Here is a 27,435-nt window from a genome sequence, read left to right as displayed (position 1 = left end):
AAAAATCTTTAAAATTATATGCAGACAGAAACAAGATGAATTTCAGCGTTTATTGAGAAATAGATTCAATGAGATAAAAAGTGATAACAACAAACTGTTGAAGGAAATAAAGAAACTAAAATGTCCCCCGTCAGTGACAGTATATACCTTGATGGCAGTTTTTAGCGTTACAAGCCCCTGTGGCAGAAAGTAGGTATTGTTGATGTGAAGTTCACAGTTATTTGATTAACCAACTTCTCTACATAAAAGAAGCAATGGCTGTGAACGTTGACAATGCAGTAGAACAAGTACGTGGAATCTTATGCTTCAATGATCGATTAATTTAATTTGTGAAAAGTGGTTTTACCTACCTCCCCAGACGGAAAACAGCCCATAACATAAACACACCTAAATGTCATTAAGGTGAATTAAAATTCTCTATTTTTCACGTGTTATTTTAGTGATTTCGTATTTACACGAGATACAAAGTTCGTGGACTACCCTGAATTTATCTTTGCTTTATATAATGTATTTAGCCATTACTAGTCGTCATGAACACATACGGCGCTATAAGGCAGGGAAATCCATATGGTGTTTATGTGATTCTCTTTAATCGCTACCACCCCCCTGGTGAGATACGAACATCAGACGGCATTACAGATTCTTGATATGTAGGAATTCATAAACAAAGAAATATGAAACAATACAAGCTGAACATTCAAACAAACAATGATATGATATCATGTAGTAAGAAATGCTACATAAATCCCAATTCACTAGAATCAGTGGACAATACGTAAACAACTTTAAAGCGTCAAATGGAAAAACAACAAAACGTCATTGAATAATCTTTGAATAAACGAAATTACAAACGGCCTTTCAAGAAAAGATACATTTACAGAAACAATGAAAGTGCCAGTAATGGCATGATAGATAAACGCTAGATTTTGTCCAGCTCTTCTTCCGCCCGAAGCAGTCTCTCGAGACGAGACTTGCATTCTCTCCTAACATAAGCCATGTCTGTATCTTCCTGGATGTGCACCATGGTTCTTTCATCTGAAGCAATGTCCATGAGCTGGATCTGCATTTCCTCGACCTGTTCCCGGAACACGTGCAGCTGTATGAGCATGGGGATGACGTCACAGAGACGCCGCGCAGCAATCTTAAAGAAATGCACATATAAGGACTGGTTTACTGAAAACAACATTCTCTCTCCTTAATACATATAATAACTACACTCTTAAAAAAAGAAACGGACAGGGGTTTTCAGCAGTTCATTTCCGTAATGACAGCAATCGTCATTAAGACCATTCCTACGTTCCTAATCATGTCGTGGTTGTTGGGTATTGCGCGCAAACGCATCCCAAATTGTTTTTGTAAAAAGTCTGTCATAAAAATGAAAACGATACCTAAAAAGTGCATGCAGAAAACGTTTTCCACGTAATGCACGTGACTGTATTGAAAACATGAACAGAGATATAAAAGACTATAAAAGGCCAAACCAATTTTCAATACGAAATTTACGACGTAAACAAAGATAAAAAAACACATGTGCAGTGAGTGAACTGAATTAATGCTGTCAATGACAACAATATATATGTTCATACGTCTGTCGAATTTCCTTCGTCTATGTTCATGCTTAATTGGCTTATGTACACTTAGATACTTTTAATACAATTAACTATTTTTTGCCTGTGCGTTTCTTTTTTAAGAGTGTATAAACAATAACGTTGACATCAATCAATTTAAAAACTTCACAATGTTTGGATCGGCATTTTCAAATTTAACGAAACAGCATTACGTACCCAGAGTTCTGTTCACATGTATTGAATTTACGTGAATACGAGTTTCATTTTTTTTCAAATTAGACACTAAATCTCTGTTGTAACTGACAGTATGACATTCTTTTTAATTTGTCATCAATAGTGAAGATATGTAAATACTTACATTTTATCCTTGGAGATTTGTTTTGTATTTTATTGAAATGTAACAAACCTCAAAAGATCAAAAGAAATCGGTGAAACATATCGATGTAGCCTATAAACCTATGAAAGAGACCGGTGACGGTCGGATTACCAAAACTCTGTGATACCGGTATATGGTACTTGTTGGTCCCTGCCTGGCGCTCGGCATTAATGGGTACAACAAGGACTGGTCGGCTCAGAGTCAGTATAATGTGTCTGAGTGGGGTATTCATGCTTCACTGCGGCATGGTATCTCAGTGGGCTAGCACTATAAAACCAGCTTCAGTCTTGGCTAGTACAAGCAGCCGCACATACACATACACACGCATGCACGTCGTCATATGAGCGAAATATTCTCAAGCACGACTTTAAACCCAATTTCACCGCAACTCACCTTTAAAGGTTAAGATGTTCAATACAATATATGACGTTGACAATTAACATGACAGGTATTGAAAGTAATGACAAGGTGCCATTTCAAACTGAGACTCCGTAGGCATCAACTTATCACGACTGATAAAATAGGAAGAGGAGGTATAGCAAACATGAACCATCTGACAAATGTTAAAAACATTTACCTGGTAATAGGTTTTTAGACTCATCAATGCTTTGCCAACACCGTTCACATCTTCGTCATTTTGAGAGCCTTAAATAAGGAAAAATGAGACGTGCATATCCAAATTTAAATTTAAGTGATATGCATATGCACATTCAGTATCATATGGAACCGATTCCAAGAGTGTAGTGTTATTCAAATACTATATTGAAGATTTATTACTGTGAACACATTTATATTTAAACAAGGTTATAAGAACACTGCATGTATTGGCTTGATCAACATGAAAGAATGAAAGCAAACAATACAGTCTGACGAATTGAATGGAACCTTCTTTCATGGTAACCCTATCAATACGCTAGTACCTATCTGAACGTGGTATTTTGCCGCGCTCTTCTGTTTCCTTTCGTTTTCCTCCTCTTCTTCCTTTCGTTTCTTCTCCTCCTCTGCTCCTAGAGCGGATAAAATGACTATAGTCAATGTTAATAAATGTTTGTATGCAGATTGAATATTTCTGGTTAGTGGCCAGAATGTTGAAACACAAAGACATCGTCTATGTACTCATTATGTTTACTGGGCTCCACGAATGTACCTTGATGATCTCATCAATGAGTACATGTATATAGAAATAAAGTATGGCAACACTCCTCGATGAAAGCAGCAATAATTTCATGTAGTGTTCATATATGATTTATATCCAATCATACGAATACTAACTTTGGAACCTTGAACCTGAAGGTTGATTCATCATTCAATATAGTGGCACATAAGGACCTAAGACAAAACTTTCCCATAAATCACACACACATGATCTGAGACAACAAAGCCAGAGGGAACTAAGCCAATCAAATTAAAAATTATTCTTAAACCATCCTCTGAGAGGTCAGTCAGTGGATTCACTACAGTATTTGTTTTCCCCACTCACGTAGTTCGTCTAAAAAGCATATATAGATTTAGAGATCGTATTTTGATTTTTGGCCTGGCTTATTTCCCTCATATATTATTCTGAAGAAGGTAAGCAGCCAGAGTGCTGAAACACATAGATTTTGATATGTGATTTATTACCAATCATACGAATACTAACTTTGAACCTTAAAAATGAAGGCTGATTCACCATTCAGTATATAAGGACCCAAGTCCAAAATCGACGAAACTTTTTCCCTCAAATCACGTACATGATTGGAGGAAGAATATCCAGAGGAAAGCCAACTAAATATATAAATACGTGCATTCATAGTATCCTCTGAGGGGCCAGTTATTGGAAAGATTAAATTATTCGTTTTCACCACTCACGGAATTCGACGCCATACGTATTGTCCTGGGAGTACACCAGATTCTCCATCCTGAAATACCTCAGTATTTCGTCTTTGCACTCATTTTGGGTCTGTTTCCGAGTCTTCATTATAACTTCCTGAAACATGTATACAGTACAATAATAACGATGTCATGTGGATGGTTTCAACCTCACGTATCTGATGTAATAAACAGCTACAGCTTTAAAGGAATTTACAAGTTGATATGATGAACCAGGGAGATAATTCATGGGATATCCACCGCACCTACCTTATTGCCAACCTACGAAATCTACAACAAGATCCCCTTCATTGATACATGTTTTAGAGTCCAGAAACATGAAAACAAACTCGTGATGTAAAATTTGCTTCCTGATCCTGAACTTGCACAGCTTTAACAAGGTAGGTGCTGGATATCCACAAGATGCAAAAAGGGGCCCACGTCCGCAAACTGCTACACATGTGCGTGCTGGAGGCAAAAGAGGAAAACGTCCCACAACACCAAACCACTCTAGTGGTTGCGTGCTTTCATGTTTCCATCCATCATTCTACACAATCACTCTCACAAACACCTCTCTTTATCGATCTCAGTACTATTCATCTTGATGCTGGCTTCTAATCAACCTGTACATATCAATCACTCAGTTGTTTTTCTCATCATACCTTCCTAACCTCTTTATTGTTCTATCTACAGATGTAGAGAAAGTTGCTCATCCGAAGAAGAATTATCACCCTTGGATATCTACTGTCTTGGATATATGATGTCTTATGGTGACATAACTCCCAGTCATAATTCGTATTTATCATATGACGGGTATAATGCTGACAACAATGTAAAAACAGCAACAAAGGAACATCATTCATACAGTGCAAATGGCCCTGTTGAGATAGGGTTTTACGAAGCAAATCTTATGATTTCACGCTTCCTTCAGCCATGTTGGTATAATTCATTTTAAAAAACCTGGATGACACTTTGTAATCTGCATCCCTGCTGGTTCACCGATAGAAATGTGGTCTCGCCAAACAGCCTTAGCCGCAATGACGTGTCAGAACAATAAGTTAATTCGAAGAGAAACGAAACCAACTGGATGAATATATTTATGACATAAGATAAAGATGGTAGCATTTGATGCCCGATATATTTCAGTCCTGTCACAAGGATTATTTGGTCAATTAAATAATTGAACATCTTCAGACTACATTGCCGTGCACAACATACACATTATGAAAAGTGATTTTCACTCATCGCTAAAACATATTGCAGAGAATAAATTACAATATGCTAAACACCTTAGCTCTCTCTGCAAAATCAGGAAATTTCTCAAAACATTTTTCTGCTAAAATCTTCAGGATTTCTGTCGTCTTTCTGTGGACGTCATCGAAGCATTGAAGTGCAGGTTCTTCCATCTTGGAGATGTATTGCCGAGCATAACTTTCCACTAGCTCATATTTGCCCAGAAAATTACAAAACTCTCGACCTCGGGAAGCCTCCATCATCTGTTGTAACTCGGTCTTTAATGTCCGGTTCGTGGTATCTAGAAAACAGGTAAATCTGTGTGTCTATCCCTTTATTCTTCCTCATATAATCGAATTGAACCACAGGACGCGATTGGTCTAAACAAATTAAGACAAGGAACGCAGTGTCCTGGTTTAAGTTAAATTTAACTACACCAATCGGACACTGTGTACCTTGTGCTAATTTGTATAGACCAATCGCGCTCTGTGGTTCTACGCCATTAATTAAAAAAAAATACCTTTTGAATGTTCAGGTTTATTTTAAAATTTAATCGAATCGAACATGCAAAAGATAGGAATAATGTGTTTATGTGAGGGAAGGAAATGTGGGCTGCACTAGCATGATTCACGTGCACCTCGTTCATGAACGATTCATGAGCGATATTATGGCTTATCTGGGAGCAATGCATCCGTTTAGCAATCTAAATAAACGCTTGACCATGTTGGTGGACCTGATTGCCAATGATATCATAACGACATGAAACTTTTGAGAGGCATTTTTGAAGTTTAGAATGATGACACATTTGATGAAACCCCTTTCATTTTTTAAGTGTCACAGATTCTTCTACCGTTGTCAATTACCTGCCAGACAACGGTACAGGAATCTGCATCTTAACGTCCTTAGTGAGAGATTTTCCTTTAAACGCACGCTAAATATTCAACTAGTAAGTTACTTAATTCCATTCCTGTTTCGAACCAAGACGTCGTGCTTAAACTCATGCTCAGGATCTTTCCCTTTAATTCCTGCAAGATCCATGAATTAGTAACTGTTCTTTTCAACAGACAGAACTTAACGTGAGATATGAATGTAATAAACACCTATTTCAAGATAAATGGACGGGATTTGTTCATAGTTGGATGCAGAGGAAGTGTGTGTGTGTGTGTGTGTGTGCGCGCGCGCACTTCATTTTCACCTGAGTTTCGGTGGTCATTTAATTAACTTTCAGGTAAAACGAGAGGGTGCGCACCCCTGCATCCCCATCCCCTATGAGTGTGGCTGTGAACGTTGTTTGGTGCTCTTTTACTATTTGTTTTGTTTCAAACTGATAGTAGGTATTAATACCTGGTTGTTCCCGCTCAGCACATTTATTCAGATCTGCGAATGACCGACGAGCATCGCTGAAGAGGTTGTTAATCTTTTGCGGAAACTTGTTGTCATTACAGCGTTGTCCGTTCGTCAAGGAGGTGGTAACGCTAATAAACTCGGTGACCATCTGTCAAAAGCATCTCCCTCATTAAGGTACGGTTTCAGAAAACTATCCAGTTGAACATTTAAGAATACGATAACGTATATACACCATTTGAGCTAACCGTAGAGGCTTAATCGGACTGTAAAAGGAAAGAGTTAAAACTGTCTTTAAACAGTTACATTCTGTTGCTAATATCTTTGTATCTGTATTCGCGAATTACAGAACTCAATACATCTTGTATGGCAAGAATATTGTTACGAATGCAGTTGAACCCCATTCTCTGATGTACCTGGAGAGCCATCTGACGTTTCTCTGAGGCTGTTTCTGGTGGATCCTCTCCGAGATCATGCAACTTCCGCTCCGTCTCAAGGAGTTTGCGGCGCACCTCCTCCTTCAGTTCCGGTAACAGTTTCTACAACATTGTTCATGAGCTCTGTTAACAACAAACCTGTTGGAAAGTGGAACACATACTTTTGAGTCATTGCCTTAGTGGCAAAAACCTTTACAGAAAACAATTGAGTTGAATATTGACGTGTCGTATATGTGTCTTGTATTTTAGGCAACCATAATCAATTCCCAAACAGTTAGAGTAATCGTGAAGCTTCACACTTAAATATACATTTGGATCTTAAATCTCAGATGTATAATGAGAGAGTACTCGCGAAAAGACTATTTCAGAAAAGCTGCTCTATTGACTGTATATACCTTGATGTGTTTCTTCAGTTCACGTGACAGGCGCGCTGATAGGTTGGGGATTCCCCACTGAGAAGGTCGCAAAGAGCTGGAAAATTTGAAGGAGTGAGTGAGCTTAGTTTTACGCCGCTTTTAGCAATATTCAAGCAATTTCACGGCGGAAGACACCAGAAATGGGCTTCACAAACTGTACCAATGTGGGAATCGAATGGAAAATGTGAAATATGAATGTTTCAATACACGTGGTGTTTCACTTACTATATTTTTAAAATTACATATCTCTATTCGTGTTATCTAAACCTGAAATTAAACGGAAGTAGACAATGAAGTACAGTCACAACAAGTGTGGTATAGGTATACTGGTCTGGCGTCTAAACCATAAATGTTTTAATTCCAGATGTACAAAGTCGAGATATGTCGCATGCATTTTACTGGTATTAGTACACTACCTGAAATGTCTGTGACTTTTAAAGAAATCTTCTTCTACATCCAGTGCATGTTTCAAAGACTGGCCTTCCGATATAGCCTCCTGACCTCGACACTTGACAATGATGTAGCCCTTGGACAGTGTAAACTCCATGTTGTTCAGGATCCTCATTACACCGGTCTCGGCTCCCTTGTCCAGCAAGTCCGGCTTAGTTAGAACGCCTGCACAGATTCATTTTACCAGTTGACTACGTATACATAGAGAAATAATGTAATCATCACATGGACAACGTACATGAAAGCGTGAAATACAACAATAATAATATTTTCTCTCGACATCACTTATGAAACAATAAACAAAACTGAACCCAATCATCAGCATGTGTACATGAAAGTATATTGACAAATTTGGAGATATGTTATATTTGGGATAACACCTTCTCATTAAAGCACAGATTCTAGTATATTTGGAGCTGAGTCCCATAGCAGATTCGAACACATACTCAAAATGGCCTTGTGAATTCATAGCTTTCGGCTGTGGGAGCCGTACCCATTTTCACTTGTCAGAGGGGTACACAGAGGACGTGATCTGGACTACCAGTTATCCGAGTTCCATTTTTGTGGAAGCCACCGTAGCTGAGTGGTTTAGATGGCTGACTTTGTGTGCTGGGGATTAGGTACCTGACTGTGAGAGTATGGGTTCGAATCCCCGATGGGACTCAACCAGAAAGGTTGTAGAATCTGTACCTTACTGAGAAAGCGTAACTTTCTAAATGGCATTGTGCATTCACAAATGTGGTGATCAATATAATTTAAAGCGTCTATGTTCGCATCGCCTTTTTGAAAATCAAACGACATGACGTACCCAAAGTTCTTCCACCTTCGTCATCAAATTCCTTTGCCATCTTGAGAGCTTCACAAGTAGCTATATCCACATTACACTGTAGAACAGCAAGGATGATAGTCTCCTGGCGCCCAATATATCTACGGATCATATTTTTAATCTGAAAAGACAAAAAAAAATGATTTAGTATAATTCATTGTTTGTAATGTTAAAAACTCGATGTTCCCAAAGTGTTCTATACTGCTGATGGGATATAGATATTGAGCATCACTGTGATGACATCTTACCCTCGCTTCGATATCAAACGGTTGACCCTCGACAGCGTTTCTTGCGATACCTGGCAGGTCTATGACGGTAAGGTCAGGGACATCTGATGACGTCACTTCAAGGGTAATGAGTTCATCACTAATTCCCTTGGCGCTATCGGTCATTTCCTTCTGTGCTGCATGCATGGAACATATCAATTGCATATTTCAAGAGAAACGACAATACCCCTGGTAGCTACCTACGGAAACAGAATTGCAACTTGCAGATTGATAGATCAGACAAAAATGTAGTTTCCATACTGACACACAGTATATATGTACGCGAAAATATGTACTTGAATAAGTCTCAATTTTACAGTTATTCCACATCCAAATCAATATATTTGTTTCCCAACTTAGTGTCTACTTAATATTGTGAAAACACATACAAAACAATACATTTCATTGTTTCACAACCTTTCCGCACAAGGTCTCCGACGCTTTCTCTGTTCAGGATGACTTCCTCCTGGCGCATATCATGCTTGTCCTTATACAATATCTTTCCCTCCCACTTGTCCTCATCCTCTGAGTGCTTCAACCGCATCTCCAACGGGCACCTTGTCACAATACCTACAAACACGAATGCATGTTAATTTCATTTTGAATGTCAAATGTCCTCCATTGCCTCGATGTTACGCCCTGGCCTTCGTGATCTTTTACTTTAAGGTATTGACCCAAGTGTAACTCCTTCAAGTGATATTTTAGAATTTGGGAAGTACGCTATTGACAAACTTTATGGATAACAATTTCGTGAGTGCGACGATTCAATACAGGCTCTTGTACCATTGTCAAGCAGGAATGTATGAAGAAGGATGGTGATGATGATGATGATGATGATTATTTGGAGATTTAACGTGTGCTTTCCGACAAATTGCGGATTTCTCAAGCGGGCCGGCAGGCCATTTAGTGTTTCAGCGAAAGAGGGGTTATTTGATATGGCAATCTGAAGGGGCGTTAGTGTTGCATAATTAAATTTGTATGAATTTTGAATTCGGAAATTTGCCAGAAGTTATAGGGGGTGGACTATGGGATGGTTTGGTTGGTATTTGTTTTGGTTGTTTTCTTGTTTTGCTTTTGTATTAATGTTTTTATGTTAGCACTAGTTGGTTATGTAGAATGATTATAAGCGACCTAAAAGGCCAGTTTTGATTAGAAATTTACCTAAGGCTTTGACCTGTTTTGTAATTTGGTTGTGACTCCTGAGAGGGTACGTAAGTCCCAAAATTTTCAAAGTTAAATTTAAGCGTACTAGATTTTAGTATATTTTGTTAATTTAAAATTCGGCTAAACTTTTCCTACAATCGCCAATGGCTGAAGGGATGGTGTAAATCCAACTAAAAGGTCCATGCAGGTAGCAAAGGCACTGTAAGTCCCCATGGGCCCTAGTATGGTGATCTACCTTCAGTTGTTGGCGATCAATAGCCTGTTTTATATTTTGTATCGTCCTCAAGAGGTTAAGTGTTTTAGATTTAATTACTAGTTTTAAGTATATATCTGTGATCGTTCGTTTTACTGTCCTTTGTCGACAGCTATTTAAATTGATTACCTTGTTTTCATCGCTATATGGCTGTAATATTGCCGATGCGATGTAAAATGTTAACTCACTCAATAATTTGGGTATGACCCTGTCAATATGTTTGGATTTATGGTAGCTTTTTAGTTTTTTGTGTGTGTTTTTTGAGTAGATATTTAAGGTTAGAATTTGAATTTTGGTATATACTTTGCCACTTTAGGAAGATATTTTGTTTTGATGGGCTTTTCATTTCGTTTTTAGGTAAGGGTATGTTTAAATTTGTCTTGAGGGTTGTGATGTGTGGATGCCGAAACCTCTGCGTTTAGTACCCGGGTCAAAGGATCCGTCTGTGTAAATGAGGCACCAATTTGGCCAGTGTTTGTGTATGTAAGCTAGTGTTGTGATTTTTGTAACAAAAGTTGAGGGAACGTATATATACTGAATATAACAAAGAAAAATAACACAACTATCATAAATGGCTGGAGACTTATAATGCCAGTGAGTTAACAAAGGGAAAGGGGTGGAAGTCAGAGAAGTAGAAATAGAATGGGTATTTTAGAAATAAAGAGACGTTTATACAGTTGATTGGGCTTGTTGGAGAAGTGCATTAGACGCGGGTGGATATTTGTTACATTCAGTGTATATACATCAACTCCACTTCATTTTACATTACTGCTTGACAAAAGTACAACAATATGTACATAAACGTTGCACTCACAAAACAAAAGAACTAAAAGTTAATCCATAAAGTTGTTCATTATTGACCCAGGTGGATGTAAGTTTTTCTGACACCTTCTAGACTCAGACATGCTCAAGGTACATCGGGCCCCTTTTTCAAACTTGCTCAAGATGACCATGGCCAACAAATATTTATATCACAATGTATTTGTCAAGCTTTCAACATGCCAAACCAATGTTCGTGTTAATTGATTATGATGTACAAATGTACCTTCCGTGCGCCCATTTGCTGTTACAAGTCATTGTAGTTAAAAAGACAACTTACCCGTCCCTCTTGGAAGTTGGACGCCAGAGATTGCTTCGAGAACAGAGCTCTTCCCGGCACTCTGGTCCCCGATGACGGCGACGGCGGGAAGGTTGATGTCTGTGTCCAGACCATACCCACGTAATTTGTCGACCAGGTCTATCAGGGGCCGCACCTCAGCATCGAAGGACGAGGTTAAGGCTTTCGTTCTCCCCTCTGGCGGCACTATAGTCTTTGCCTCTGAGGAAAGGTTGACATATATCAATGAGTGACTGATTGGGTTAGAACAGCAGCTCTATTATTGGATGCCGGCTCTATTTAGGAGGAGCGACAGAGATCTAAATTAAATTTAGAAGTTTATGTATCAGCAATTCCGAATTCAGGAAATAAAGAATGAAGTAACATTAAAACAAAAAAGCCCTATGGTCATACAGCACATTCGGGTTGGGGAAACACCTAAAGTCAATTCATTTCAGTTTGAAACAAACAGCCACATGCCTCAAGCTTTCGCAATAAGAGAGGCAGCACTTGAATGAAAACAAATCACCACTAGTTTGAAAACCTTTGTAGAATTTCTTTCAAATTAAAAGATAATTGCCGACAGATCTATTAATATAAAAGTTGTGATCACTTCCAGGTGAAAAAATACCTCTTCCACTTCGGAAAACCAATACACATAGCAAGCATTTATAAACATTTTAAAGGAAATGACTTTCGAAATCTAGACTTGCAACATATTCTGGACTTGCATGGGCTTTCTTTGATGTATACTGAGTCAAAAAAGAAACTTCACAAAATGTAATTTGAAAAATAATGAATAATTTTTCTCTGATGATACATCTATGTATCCGAAATGGGATCCCTATCTTTCGACTCTAGAAAAACGTTAGCAAAACCCACTCAAACCCATCCATTCGTCGTGCAAATGACGTTTGTGCCAAATCAGGTTTTGCACGTGCAGTCGATCACGTGATCTTCACATCGATGTTTTCTTCATATGCACGTGTTTGCATTGGCCTCAAGAATTGAAAAAAAAACACTTTTAAACCACAGTTCTAACGGTACTTGAAATGCCACGATTGTCAAATGTGCAACGTGAACGGGCCGTTGACATGTTACAAGCAGGAAGATCAGTTATTGACGTCGCAAGAGCAATGGGATGCAGCCGTCGTACTGTGTATGACTTGCGAGGTCGTCTACAACAAACTGGCACCACTTCTGATCGCCCAAGGTCGGGTCGTCCACGTGTGACGTCACGAACAGAAGACCGTCAAATCGTCCTACGTCACCTACGTGACAGATTTCTGCCGGCTACACGAACCAGGGCTGAGATGTTTAGAGGTCGACTGTCCTCACAGACCATTCGAAATCGGTTGTGGGCTGCCAATCTCCATTCTCGACGTCCATATCATGGGCCAATATTGACGCCGTTTCATCAACGTCAACGTCTGTTGTGGGCCCAACGTCACCTCCGATGGACCCAGAGAGACTGGAATCGAGTCGCCTTTAGCGATGAATCCAGGTTTACCCCTCAGATTCGCGGACGGCAGGCATAGAGTCTGGAGACGACGTCGTAAACGGTATGCCCAATGTTGTGTACAGGAAGTCGACAGATTCGGGGGCAGAAGTTGCATGGTGCGGGGTGCTTTCTGTGGGAACAACCATTCCCGACTTCCGGTCATCCGTGGAAACCTCACAGCTGCTGCTTACCGCGACCAGATGCTCACCCCTGAACTCGTTCCTTTCATGGCGGCTCATGGCCCAGGTCTACAGTTCCAGCATGATAATGCTCGGCCGCATACTTCGATGTTGACACGAAATTTCCTTCAAAACGCTGGAATCAACGTCATGGACTGGCCATCGAGGTCCCCTGACCTTAATCCAATAGAGCACGTTCGGGATGCACTTGGGAGAAGGCTTCGTGGTCTTAGGAACCAACCTCAGGAACTTGGCGCTGCCTTGCAAGAGCAATGGCGCAGAATCCCCAACCACGTGTTCACAAGCATCAGGCAGTCGATGAGGAGACGGTGTTTGGCAGTGGTGAATGCGCGGGGCGGCCATACACGATATTGAACTGAGAAATTTCGCATTTGTATTCTTGTGACTTGACATTCTGTATACTCATGTTTTGGAACGGCGGTGTAGCCTAATGGAACTGATTATGGCACTGTCAGTGCACTCGAGTACATCACACAGATGTCAATGAAATAATAACAATTTAACCATTTTACCATCTCTTGTTCTTTTATAGTTCCCTGAAGAAAGAATGTGAAGTTTCTTTTTTGACTCAGTATATTTGTTTCGGGGTCTGTATGAATGACTAACCAACTATGAAAACATGAAAAAATAACTTTTTTCAGAAAACTCAAATTTTAAGCTACTTCTCTGCCCATGAGCGAAATCTTTTTGTTAATAGCCTATATTATCTACGCTTGCTCAAAAACACATGTTTTGCAAGTTGCAAATGAATGGCAGTGTGTCAGTCAGTATTTGCATGTCAGTATCATGCTTATTCTTATAACGTATCTTTCTGTCCCAAATGTCCTTTTTCTCCGATTGCTTCATCAAATAAGCAACGTCATTTCCATTTCGGGAAACAGAAAGAAACAATACCATATGTCAATTATAGATGTAGTCATTTACAGGTAATGTCAACTGAAATATGTTGATAAACCCGAAATCACGTAGATGACCTCAAATGAATTTTATCGTAATAAATGTCACCAAATCATCGAGAACACGACGATATGGAGTACATTAGGCTCATCCTTTTAATGTTTTGTAACCATGTGCTAGAGGATTTCCATTGTGTCAAAGACACAAAAACGACCAAAAATATAATAACGAACGTAATAAATTGATGAATGGTTAATTGACTGGTGTGTATGTTCATTGAAACTGGAAAACACTGAAGCATAAAAAATAGAAATTATCAGAAGACACATTGTCACTGTGCAAAGTGTGATAAAGTAAAGTCTTTCAGTTATGCTTTGTTGACGAACTGCACTTCGTACCCACATGATCATACTTTTGCCGCGTTGCAATGACATGACTGCATATGACTGTATGACATGTATGAAGTTGTCAAAGAGTGATTTATATCATTTTATTTTGACATGGCATTATTTTTTAAAGCCCAACTTTATAATGACTTTAATATCCTTATTCGGTCATCCCCTAGGCTGTGTCTGGCATGACATTGATCAATTAATCCAAGGCAATGTTATTGTTTCGTTATCTGTCTATTGTTGTCTCTTTGACTTAGTCTACCATGGTTTGATATGTTCATATCTATACTGTCAGAGAGTCTGGTTTTCCGACTCCATCTGTAGCACGATTGCAAGTAGGCTACCCGTGCTTGCTGGACTTGTCCCATAACAGTAAGGTTATAATCGACTCCACTTATTTCTTAATGTGATCATCTAATCTGTCCAATGTATAACCGAGTCGTCTTCATCAACGTATAGTTGGGAGCTAGTTCCCAGTTAACACGTTGACAAAGAAAACAGACAAATCATGTGCAGAAGACTGCTTTGACATAGGATACCCGGGTATTTGTTGTATACGGCTAGAATTTCACATATATAAAACATACAATAAAACGCAATAATATGTTTAATACAGGTCGGAAGAAATAATATGTAAGAGTATGATTTAACGGGTCCAAAATACCAACAGGCAGAATCGTTTTTCCAGCAATATGTGCATCTATTTAGTCTCCAAGTCTTGCCGGTATCTTTTGGCGAGAGTGTGAGAGGTGCGTAATAGCGATATCTTCTGATAACACTGATTTTCATACAAAACCATGTCTGCACAAGTATGACCCTAGAAAGTTTAATGTTGAATTTATTAGTGAATGTGAACATTAAAAATGTCATTTTTGCCTGTCTTACACGATTCAAGCTCAATACCGAGTGCAACCTCCATGTGACTGTAAGACAGCCCGCACTCTCCTCCTCATACCTCCTGTCAGCTTCCCGATCTCCTGAAGGGGCAGTTTAGGCCATTCCTCGTGTAAAGCAGCTTCCAATGCGACCAGGAGAATCCATTGTTGCACACCACGACCAATCTCGTCCCAGTTATGCTCCCAAGCGTTAAGGTTCAATCGTGACATAGGTAAGGGGGGTGCTTTGTGTATATTATCGCAGGAGGCATGGAGGTAGGCGATATCATTCCAGGAAATCACATGAGAGAAGTAGGTTATAGAGCTGTCGCGACAAGGAAATATCGAGTTCACGTGATTACGCTTTATCGCGTCCCCTATAGTACATATAGTCACGCACAATGTAGGGTATGATCTGGTGGTGGAATCTAACTGGAGTTGGTTCGGGTAACGAGCGAAACAACGTCTCTTAGTTTTCAGTAATAGTCATCGCTATTGATCCTTTTAAACAGAGAAATTATTAACATTTTGCTGTGGATAAATCTGATACATATTGATACATAATTCTATTTCGTTCATTGCATATTTTCACTTTGCTGTTGGGAATTAAATCAAGAACATATAGATGTACTTCAACGCAAAAGTATTTCACTTTAACTTTACTATAATTGCAAATGTTCGCGAAAAGCCATGCCCCTTTTCATGTGCCAGAGGATTTCCAGTAACAGATATGACAACACATACAAGTCAGTCAATATGTTGACAAAAAGGAATGCTGATATCCACCACCATGGTATGTTAATACTCAAATCCTTGAGCTGAAGAACTGTCTATAACTAACTCTAAAGGGTCAATGTTCCCGACTCAAACACACAAAACCGACCAAAAATATAATAACGAACGTAATAAATTGATGAATGGTTAATTGACTGGTGTGTATGTTCATTGAAACTGAAACAAACTGAAGCGTAAAATAAAATATATTATCAGAAGACACATTGTCACTGTGAAAAGTGTGATAAAGTAAACTCAGTTATGCTTTGTTGACAGCTGAACTGCACTCCGTACCCACATTTTCATACAATTGCCGTGTTGCGGACATGACTGTACATCACTGTATGACATATGTAAGTTGTCACAGAGTAACTTTATTACTCTATTTTGACATGGTATTATCTTTTAAAGATTATGACTTTTCGACTGCTCGAGTTTCATCTCGTAAGGGCAATTTAGATCACTTCACATTGTGCTACCAACATTATAATGACTTTTATACCCTTATTTGGTTATCCCCGTAGGCTGTGTATGTCGTGATGACATTAATTAGTCCAGGGCAATGTTATTGTTTCTTTATCTGCCCTTAGTTTGCTCTTAGTCTATCCATGGTTGTCTATCTATCTATCTCTCTCTGTGGACTTGTCGAATCATCATCATAAAGTTGTAATCATTATTTCTTTATGTAATCAGTTCATTATAATATTGTATAGTCGAGTAAAAGAGTTTTGACTCAACATATTCCTTCGTCTTCATCAACGTATAGTTCTGAGATAGTTCCCCTTGTCGATATGTACGCCTTGACAAAGTGGACAGACATGTCATGCTCACAAGATTGCGTTAAATTACCAAAGGACATCCGGGTATTTGTTGTTTACGGCTAGAATAATTAAACTTCACATGTTGTTTAAAACACAAAATATAACGAAGTAATATTAAAATACAGGGTAATAATATGTAAAGGTATGATTTTTCCGGGTCCAAAGTACCAACAGGCAGAATCGTTTTGCTTGGTTCCAGCAATAAGTGCATCGACTCGTTTCCAAGTCTTACCGGTATCGTCTGGCGAGGGTGTGAGTGGTGCGTAATGGCGATTCCTCTTCTTGTGTCCCCATCGTATCGCCTCGTCTTCCGTGAACAAACACAAGTCAAGTCAAGTTTGAAAACCAACTGCCCTGAGTTGGCTGTATATCGACCGTTGTTCGATAGAAAACCTGTCACTTTCGCTTCTGGGAAAACACGTGTCCTAGTTTCGGTTTCCATATAAGGTATTTACATTCAACATGGCTTTAGTATGAATTGATAATAAACATAGTCTGTTCTCCTTTTCCTGTGTGCGTGGTGGTTGTGGGGAGAATTCCAATGTTATTCGAGGGAATGTTTAAGTTTCAAATACGTAAAACATAGGTAGATCAATGACATATATACACAAATAACTTTAGCACACCTGTATTTATGCAATGACAGGTTTTCAACATGTACATAAAACTTCTCGTGGTGACCACGATGGAAAAAGCATACCGTTATGTAACTGTTCTCTGTCTACTATTCTGTCTTAGTCCGGTTGTTATAACTTCGGCATTCTGATATGACGTATTTAAGATTTAAATATGCATATAGACGGACAGACATTGATTCGAACAGACAGACAGACATCATACAAACACACACACATACAGTCTGATAGAGGGAGACAGGGAAACAGCACATCCGCATCAGCTTTCATACACACGTTAGATAAATATAATTATACTTATACGTCGTACATAATCATAGCAATCTACTTCATATTGTTATCAACGTTACCTGTGTCGCCACTGACAAAAGGATGTCTCGCCATATGTTTGGTTTTACCCACCATTTGTATAGTGTGTGTTGCAATGCTCGCCTAGTCTGTCATACAGACCCTGAAACAAATAATATATCCAAGAGAGCCCATGCAAGTCTAGAACATGTGGCAAGTCTAGATAGTTTCTGAAAATGAAGAAAGTCTCTGGGCTGTTTATTATAAATTTATGATTATAATTTAGGAGCTGTTTTTATCTGTGAAATATGTTCATTTCAGAGACTAGATGTTAGTCTAGTGCTCACCGACCGTGACAGATTATTCATCGCCATATATTCATTGGATATTCTTTATTTTCCTTGGAGTAGTACATATTTAGCTTTTAAGCTGACTTCTTTCAAGACAGACAGACAGACAGATTTATTCAATAAAGAGGCCTTGTGCCCATGATACATACTTTCCTGGTGACAACATAAACAATTGAGTGAGAATATAGCTGCAGAGCAGGCACAGGTATGCAAATTTGTTACAAATGTTATATTATATGGACAACAAAATGCATTTATAAACCGTTGGTTTCATATGATGAGCCCTACTGTGTACCAGTGACAACCGAAGGGCCAAGTGCTTTGGGTTAATAGTATTGGGTCACAGTTTCCATACTTTATATAAAAACAGACATTTACTAAGCAGGGTAAAAACATTACTGTGTACCAGTAATAACTGCAAGGCTAAGTGGTTATGGATTAATAGTGTTGCCTGTGCTGCGCTGCGCTGGGCTGCGCTCATAGCGCATGCGCAGTGAAATAAGTTCGCGCAGCTTGGAAGCCGGATGTCCGGATTTAATATAAGGTCGTGAACAGGAGTAGTCTAATCAAAACAAATAGTAAATAATCTACTCATTACATAAAGGAACCTTGTTAGGATCTAGATCTACTCAGCTATGTGTCAACCAGTGAAGCGTTCGACATTTCAAGACGAAAAAACTTCGCTGGCGGTGATTACTCGGTGAAGGCTTTGATGTGAGCTATTTTTCTAATGTTCTGTTGATATTTCACAGGCGCGAGCTGTTTATATGTTATGACAGTAGATTACCGATTTAACTGTTTATATAATTTCATTTGTCTATTTCACCACACGTTCTTCTTACCGAGTCACTTTCTCAGTTCGATACTTAAAAGCAACTTCATTATTTAGCGTTGACAGAATGTCTGACTGTGATATAGATATGTCGTTGTCACAGACAAAACCCAAAGTCTGTTTTATTGAAACCTATGTGTCTGCCTGCCTGTCTGCTAATGACAATATTCAATACACAACTTCGATCACTGACCACATGCAATTTGAACTTAACACCTATTAGGCTATACACCATAAACAAAACGCATTGATTTATGGCCCGAGTTCGGTCTCTGTCACATTATGTAACTACACAGACAGGCAGGTGTGATACTTGTACACATGACATGTTGTGGTGGTGGTGGTGGAATTGGGTTTAACGTCGTGCTTGAGAATATTTCGCTCACATGACGACGTGCATGCGTGTGTATGTGTGTATGTGCGGCTGCTTGTACTAGCCCAGACTGTAGCTGGTTTTATAGTGCTAGCCCACTGAGATACCATGCCGCAGTGAAGCATGAATACCCCACTCAGACACATTATACTGACTCCGAGCCGACCAGTCCTTGTTGTATCCATTAATGCCGAGCGCCAGGCAGGGACCAACAAGTACCATATTTTAACGTCTTTTGGTATGACGCGGTCGGGGATCGAACCCGCGACCTTCCGCACTCCGGGCGGACGCTCTAACCACTACACCACGGAGGCGGTCCATGACATGTTATGATGCCTGTTGATTGCACAATGTTAACATAAAAAATGAGTATGTATTTACAAAACCCAACATTTCTATATACATTATACAAACACACAATGAGCCGTGAGGGCATCAGCAACTGAACCAGACAATGAAAGACTTCGTTACACTTGAGTGCACACCCAGCCGCCCTGACTAGTTTCGGTATCCCCGGTGCTTCGTTTCGAGTTAAGTAAACCCAAGTACAAAATATTGCACTTTTGATTTGCGATTGTACGCTTATAATTTTGTTTATGTTTTTTCATAATCAGCAATGTATATTATATGTCATGAATAGGTGATAATTGTGTTTTAATTATGTTTGATATTTTGGTTGCATGTGACCTTTAATTAAGCTATGAGTTAGAACTCACTAAAGTGGTGAACTCGTCATGAGCTGAGACGAACCCCGTACTGTCAAAACAATGCTAGTTGTCGTTAATTACTTCAAAGGACACCTGCAAGTCGGCCTGGCGCACCTCTCTGCATGCTATTTGGTTCAAATGTCTGCCTGGCGGGACGCCCCCGTTCGTACCTCGCTCAACTTGAGTGGGTCTCTGAGGACTTGGTTTACACGTTTGCAGAGCACATTCTCATCATTTTGTTCCCGATACGGGGAGAGTGAGTGGGTGATTGAGTTAAAATTTAACGTCACTTCGGCAATATTTCAGCCATATCGCGATACGAGGAGATTGTACATGACCACACCACATTTCACATCGTCTTGTTCCCGATACGGGGAGATTGTACATGACCACACCACATTTCACATCGTCTCCACGGGATTTAACCATGTCAGTCGACAGTTTCGCAAGTTTTGTCAAGCGATCTGATAACTGACCGACAGCTTCTCTACACCTCTCTCGTTCGACAACCAATCCGTGCTCACCCTTCTCATTTACACACCACCTATTGACCTATTGGGCAAGTTACTTAAAACGGAATAATCCTCCCAGTGAAGTAAGAACCCAATAGTAATGTGCAATAGTATTCAACATTAGGTATCACAGGGACATAAATACTCTTGTGATGAGGTTTAACAGTTTATTTATCACCACATTTGAAATATACAATAATACATACAAGCACAGTGGTTCGAATCACTGTTTGGACAATAATTTATAATTTTTTAAGAAATTTCTCCCTTTACACTCATTACACAAAATGTATTTTATGTAATGAGTGTAGTGGGAGAATTTTCTAAAAAATCCATTTCTTCACCGATTTCGTTCAAATTTTGAAATATAAGTTACTCATAATATATTAAAACAATATACGTTTGCAAAAATCTAGATTTTTATTTTATAAATTATTGTCCAAGAAGTGATTCGAACCCCTGTGCATGCAAGTATGTACATAGCCAGTTCAATTGGAAACTGCATCACAATACGCAGGCACATTCATGTTTCCTAGAACAAATTTAACAACCAGTGCACTTGGTGTAATTTCTCACGATCCGATGCGACAGGTGCGCTGGTTACGATTTGGGGACGTGAAAGACGGTTCACTCGTCGATAAAGTTAACGTGATATATGAAGCTTGGTTTAAACGGTTACAGGTCAGGAGAGCCATACTTCCGAAGCAGATAGCCAACATTGATGTGTGCGTGAACATGGAATGTGGCTCTCCCGGCTATGCTGTCAAAACATGCTTAGTGATTCAAACAGGTTACAGTATTTTAACAAAACAAGATATGTTTCATCAAAAATGTATTCAGATAACAGATCAGGTTTTATTTCTATAATTAGCACAATATAATATACTGATAAGAATATTACATATAACACTATCACATAATAATAATGATAAATCTTAATCTGTAAAACACAATAATAATAATGGTTTAATTTGTTGCCATGTGTACAAACAGATAAAATGGCGTAAGAGCCTGGGTGAGTAGTTCCGGGTCAGTTGCCCGTTCAAGGTCCATCTGGATTGTAAGTGGAACAAACTGTAAGATTAGATTAAACTGGACTGGAGTTTACTGATATTTTTTTTTTCCAAAGAAAAGCAAAAGTTTCTTATGTAAATACCTCTCCATGTAATACGTTGACACAGATGGTATTTAAATATTTAATTAGGTAACCCTACACATACATAGTATCAAGCGTATTTCTGGTCAGTCTGTAGCAGTTGATCATTGGACATCACATTTGGTCTTATCAGAGTTGAATCCGACAAACCATTAATAACTACCTTTTGAACTTTGTTTCAGAAGATCCATTTCAGAAAATCACCTTACATACCATAAGCCTTAAGTTTATGGATGATACCTTCATGCCATTCCCTATCAGATGCTATCCTACACACACGGACTTCAAATACGGCTTTGTATAAAATAATAACATAAACACCATACAGCTTGTCTTTTCTTGAACAACAATCAAAAGCAATAAAATAAACGAAGATGGAATTGAAATTGAATGTCAGTTTATCCCACATAAACAGTCAGGTGTGTTTGCACTGAAAAAATGAACGATGTCAAAGCGGTGTTCAAACTCGTGTGAACGAGAATGCGAGTTTACGAAAAATGAGTTCACGCTCGTGTGAACGAGCGAGTTTACGAACATTCACGCGCTTTGACATCGTTCGACCCCTCAGTTCTTTTCAGTGCAAACACATTCAATTCTATAATTCACTTTGAAGTTTACACATACGTTTTCCACCCACTTGTAGATGATCATTGTTTGGTGTGTTTTAATACCTGTAAAATGTTGTAATGCCATTCGGTTCAAGAACGTACGTATTGCAGCGATGTTTGTATACACAGCGATTTTTCTTTTTACACATGTATCCCAACCCTTGAAGAAATAGTTCTCAAAGTATTCGATCTTTAAAATATAACAACAAATTCGTTATGAGGTTTGAAACTGCTTTAATAAGTATAATCAATAACAGTATCAAACAGAAACAAATATCAGAAGCAATAACAATACCATTTTAACAAACTGGCATTGTACCTTTTCACTTGTAAATACCTTGTTTGACCGCGTAATAATACACTGACCGACTTCGAAGTTGTGCGGCGTGGCGAATAGGAAACAGATCTTGTTGTATTCTATTTATTTGTGATTGTTTATTGTGAAATTTATTGAGCAGTTGTTAAACAGATCTCGGGGCAGAAAACCGCCGGATGAACCCGCAAACTGCGAGACATTAAACTCCTGTGAAAAAGGAACAATGTTCGGCAATCCGTTTGGTAGTGACATTGCCAAACTTGGGGTGACTTGAAACAGGTTCGTTCGCGAAATTGGTATCACCAATTATTGGGGGTCCTTGAAACCGAAGCGAAAAAACGTTCACACACGTATGAACGGTGTTTACACAAGTATGAACGATTAGAGGGGTTCAAGAGTAATGAACCTTGAAATTTAGATCACATGACCGCTCTCTCAACCAACCAACGTTCGGGAATCTGTGTAAACTTGAAAGCACGAAATTATATAAATATGTTTACACGGTATACCGAGGTTAGAGAGGAGATTAAATTGTGTTATACAAGCAGGCTGCAAGTGCTCGCACGTTTAACACTCGTGACTGATATAAAATGTTTTCGTACAGTTGGACACATGTTGCAGTTAGGAAACAAGAACAAGTAGGTATTTGTTGCATACAATTTTCCGAAAAGATTTCTACAGAAATAGTTTGTCGTAACTATTAACTTTCCCATTTGTGTCAGTTGATGTGTGGTATGCGCCCAGTTAGTTGATTTGATTGACAGTTGGCGCTAACAATCTCTCCTCGTCCTCATTAAGTAGATGCTGTACAGTGAGTACAGTGAGTTCAAGATAATTTTAACATCTGTGAAGCTCATAACCGACATGGCTTATAATATGTAAATGATGAACTTAACGGACCAAAAATACACACTCAAAATCGTTTTGCCACTATGTCATAAAGCATGTCGATTCCACTTATCCTTACCGGTATTATGACGCGAGGGTGTTGTCGGACTAGGATAACCGTTCTTCTTCATGTGTCTCCTCATCACATTCGCCAGGTTTCTTCGGCCTTTGCTTTCTGGCTTCCCCAAAAAGTTGGGACAAGATTCCCGCAATTTGCCCTAAACTACAACGAGCAGGCTCTTCAGCGGCCGCTGTTTTATACCAGAATATTTTCGTTGTAAAATCCGTCACTTTTTGGAAAGCTCTAGTTTCGGTTTCAATAAAACGAATAACGCATTCAACATGATAAAATAACTAGACTAAAACACCAAAACGTAACCTCCTTACGATATATACTAGTATATATATGTATGTGTGTGTGCGTGCGTGCCTGCGTGCGTGTAATATGTAGTGTATTTAATTATGTTATCTTGTTATTAGGTATTAGAGGCAATCATTTGCCACTTGTGGCATAGTAATTATCACTATGTAGTCCCTGCGTCCCAGAGACGAGGTTTGTATTTATGTTCCAACACTTACTTGTGTAAATTATGTTCTTGATGTGTATTTTATCTCACATATCAGATTTCCATCGATATATATATTTCGATTAAGTAACCCCTGTGTTTTACAGAAAATGTTAAACGTAATTATATGTTTACTTACAGATACTTGTTGCTGTACACTAGTAATTTGAGTTGAAGGTCACATGCAACGTAAAACACAACTTTGCAGATTCTGATACCTTTCGGTATGGACTTACCGAAACAAATCATTAAAAATGCAAATTCAACTTATAAAGTTGAAAAATAACGCGATGAAAAAAACCGCGCGAAATCGTAGTTCAAACGATTCACCAACTTTCCCCAAGCGCTTGGGGGAATTGAAGTGGTTTCAACAGCTGGGCTGCGCTCATAGCACATACGCAGTGAAATAGGTTCGCGGAGCTTGGAAGCGGGTTGTCCGGTGAATATTCGGTGAAGGCTTTGGTGTGAGCTATTTTTCTAATGTTTTGTTGATATTTCACAGGCGCGAGCTGTTTATATGTTATGACAGTAGATTACCGATTTAACTGTTTATATAATTTCATATATCTATTTCACCACACGTTCTTCTTACCGAGTCACTTTCTCAGTTCGATACTAAAAGCAATGCCATTATTTAGCGTCGACAGAATTTCTAACTGTGATGTAGATATGTCGTTGTCACAGACAAAACTCAATGTCTGTTTTATTGGCACCTATGTGTCTGCCTGTCCGTCTGCTAATGACAATATTCAATACACAATTTCAATCACTGACCACATGCAATTTGAACTTAACACCTATCAGGCTATACACCATAAACAAAACGCATTGATTTATGGCCCGAGTTCGGTCTCTGTCACATTATGTAATTACACAGACAGGCAGGTGTGATACTTATACACATAACATGTTATGATGTCTGTTGATTGCAACATGTTATAAACAAATAATGAGCATGTATTTACAAAACCCAAAATCTCTTTATATATATACACAAATGAACCGTGAGGGAGATCTGTAAATGAACCAGCCGTTACACTTGAGTGCACACCTACCCGCTCTGACTGGGTTCGGTATCCCGGCTGCTTCGTTTCTTGGGAAGGTTCAAACCCAAGTACAAAATATTGCACTTTTGATTTGCGATTGTACGCTTATAATACGCTAATAATATATATATACCTCTCATCGTTTGGTTGCATTCACTTTTAGCTTGATAACGGTGTAAGAATCTACATCGAAACGTCGCTCTATGCATTAAATAAGAAGTTGTCATCCCTACAGTTGTTTGTTTCATTGAAACCAACTTTTAGTATGCGATCAAACAATCACTTCTATACCAGTGTACCGTGCATTAACGATCTCTACATTCACTACAACAAGTAGATATTATCCAGGTGTTGACCTGACGTGGAACATCGACACGTCTGCAGTAACCTCTCACTTAGTTTAATGCGAGTGTCGTGTACGAGGCTGGTGCATTCCAACACAGGTTATGCTGACCTAACTGATACGGAAGTTGATCAACGTTCCATGTTAACAGAGTAGCAATTGCTTACGTTCTTCTGTGTTATTAAAGACTTATTAAAAGATAGTTTGACAATAAATGACAGTATGGATTTTTGAGTTTCTAAGGTGGAATGTCTGCCCGAGGTCACGTGACTGTTCAAACGCATATAAGAAACGCCGTCTGACTAAATAATAACCATTGAAATGTGAAATTCAAATGTTATCGTGCTATCATACAAAGTACTACCTTCAGTCCATGAAACACACATTGTAAATTCCACATAAAATCCGACGTACATTAAGCTTATACTGTAACCTCATGCTTTTGTGTCTAACTTAAGCATAACAATTAAGCATAAGATTCAATATAAGCAAGCGTTTATCAAACAGGGCCATATTGTGCGACCCGCTGTGCGCAGGGATGTCACTGCTGAGAGAGGCGATGGAGCTCACGCACTGGCACTAAGCACTTTTAGCGCGAAAAAAAGCCCACCGCTTGTACCAAGGGTTAGGGGCGTGGAAACTTCCTGACGTAGTAACTGCCTGATGCCCCAAACGAGCCTATTTAACCTTCCGCCATAACATAGGGACTGTGAGATAGGCTAACAATGCCCGTGTTTTTGTCAAAGGCTGACAGCAAATAAAGAGATTGGGAGTGAGTTCGAACCTTGTGTAGAAAAACTTTTATGATTCACATTCTACAACAAATAAAAATTTAAAAAAATAAATAAATAAACACATCTTGCGTAGTGGGTGAATGGAGCATGGGAGGGAACTCCGCAAGTATTCCATATGGCAGACATGTGACTCAACAAGTATTATAGATTTAACTCCCCTGTTCCTTCACTCCGTTGAACCGGAAGCCGGCAGGGGTAATAGAGACGAAGAACAATTTGATATGGCACGAGTGGCGCTTAAAATGTTGAATTCAGTACATTTTACGTGAGTACGTATAAAATATGAGGTTGGAAATCTGAGAGTACAACCCTGTGAGGAAATGGATGTCTACCTTTGGTGTTGGCGATATTTTATATTGATATTAAAAATATTTTTCGGGCCGTAGCGAGGGAATTCCGTTGCCAACCTTTGCTCGGTTTGCTCGCATATAGGAAGACTAGTCATTTTTCTTTTGTTGCGCAACCTCATTTGCGCTACAGTTCTGCCTGTGCACGGTCAAATGAGGTTTGAGATTTTTAATAATTTCAGCCTTCATGAAGATAGTAAGGACTTTAAACTGCATCAATTTGTCGACTACGTCTTCTACAGCTACCCCTAGACCGGAGCGATTCTTCCTCAGAATATCACGGTGAAGTGCTTCCATCTTCTAGATAAACAAGCAACAGAGAGAGCGAATGAGAGATATATAGTTTGATGTCGTCTGTGAAATCAGGGATGAAGTGATGCACGATCCGAAATGAAGGGGTTTATATAATTTTATTCCCAAACCGGATTAAACCAGCTGATCTATCAGTATTCCATGATGTCATTCTCTTCCGGTTGCTATGCACCTGGATCTAAAAATACCCCCTGGGAAAGTTCCCTTAACATTCATAACATTATTTTTTCCCACGGTCACACAGTACAAGGTCAGCCACAGGTGAAATGGGGTCAGCCAGGTGTTTAATTAGGTCAACAAAATGGTCGAATTTCGGACTATTTACCCCTATACAACATTCGTTCTCGTTTGATATTTAACTCGGACACATGATAAATCTCCATATCAAACTCGCGAACACAGGGTAACTTATAATAAATCGCTGAACCTTTAACTAGTATTCGTCATTGCTGAATCTAGACGTGATACGGTGATACTGCTGTTACAGTACGAGTCGCACATCGACACGAATGCCAGAGTTCCTGCAGCTCGTGGAGCAGGCGGGTTATTCCCACGGGATCTCCTCACTTTGCCACCACATTTTGTTCACAATGTCTGATGCAGTCAAGCGATATAATGACATAAG

General features: G+C 39.0%; 1 protein-coding gene across 1 annotated transcript; it reads right to left on the bottom strand.

Annotated features, from left to right (window-relative positions):
• Window positions 1-36: 36 nt before the first annotated feature.
• LOC124271996 (interferon-induced GTP-binding protein Mx-like) lies at window positions 37-15,388 on the bottom strand. Its single transcript, XM_046707168.1, has 14 exons — window positions 15,223-15,388; window positions 11,281-11,499; window positions 9,182-9,334; window positions 8,747-8,901; window positions 8,481-8,619; window positions 7,639-7,837; window positions 7,202-7,277; window positions 6,786-6,908; window positions 6,370-6,520; window positions 5,082-5,326; window positions 3,793-3,910; window positions 2,865-2,951; window positions 2,522-2,589; window positions 37-1,141 (listed from the first exon to the last, which is right to left on the bottom strand). The coding sequence occupies exons 1-14, from the start codon at window positions 15,371-15,373 to the stop codon at window positions 920-922; spliced, it is 2,106 nt and encodes a 701-aa protein (XP_046563124.1). The 5' UTR covers window positions 15,374-15,388; the 3' UTR covers window positions 37-919.
• Between the last annotated feature and the right edge of the window lie 12,047 nt (window positions 15,389-27,435).

This window comes from Haliotis rubra, unplaced genomic scaffold (assembly GCF_003918875.1).
Source record: "Haliotis rubra isolate DU_JTF1 unplaced genomic scaffold, ASM391887v1 Scf165, whole genome shotgun sequence".
NCBI classification, from domain to species: Eukaryota; Metazoa; Mollusca; class Gastropoda; order Lepetellida; family Haliotidae; genus Haliotis; species Haliotis rubra.
This window is presented reverse-complemented; position numbering and strand designations above follow the sequence as displayed.

Bases quoted from the DNA above. Each gene is read 5' to 3' on its own strand.
- LOC124271996 (XM_046707168.1), bottom strand. From the start codon at position 15,373: ATGTCACGATTGAACCTTAACGCTTGGGAGCATAACTGGGACGAGATT. The intron at 9,335-11,280 runs GTAAGTTGTCTT...TCGTGTTTGTAG, and splicing joins CCAACTTCCAAGAGGGACGG to GTATTGTGACAAGGTGCCCG. The intron at 7,278-7,638 runs GTAGTGTACTAA...CAAATTTTCCAG, and splicing joins AAAAGTCACAGACATTTCAG to CTCTTTGCGACCTTCTCAGT.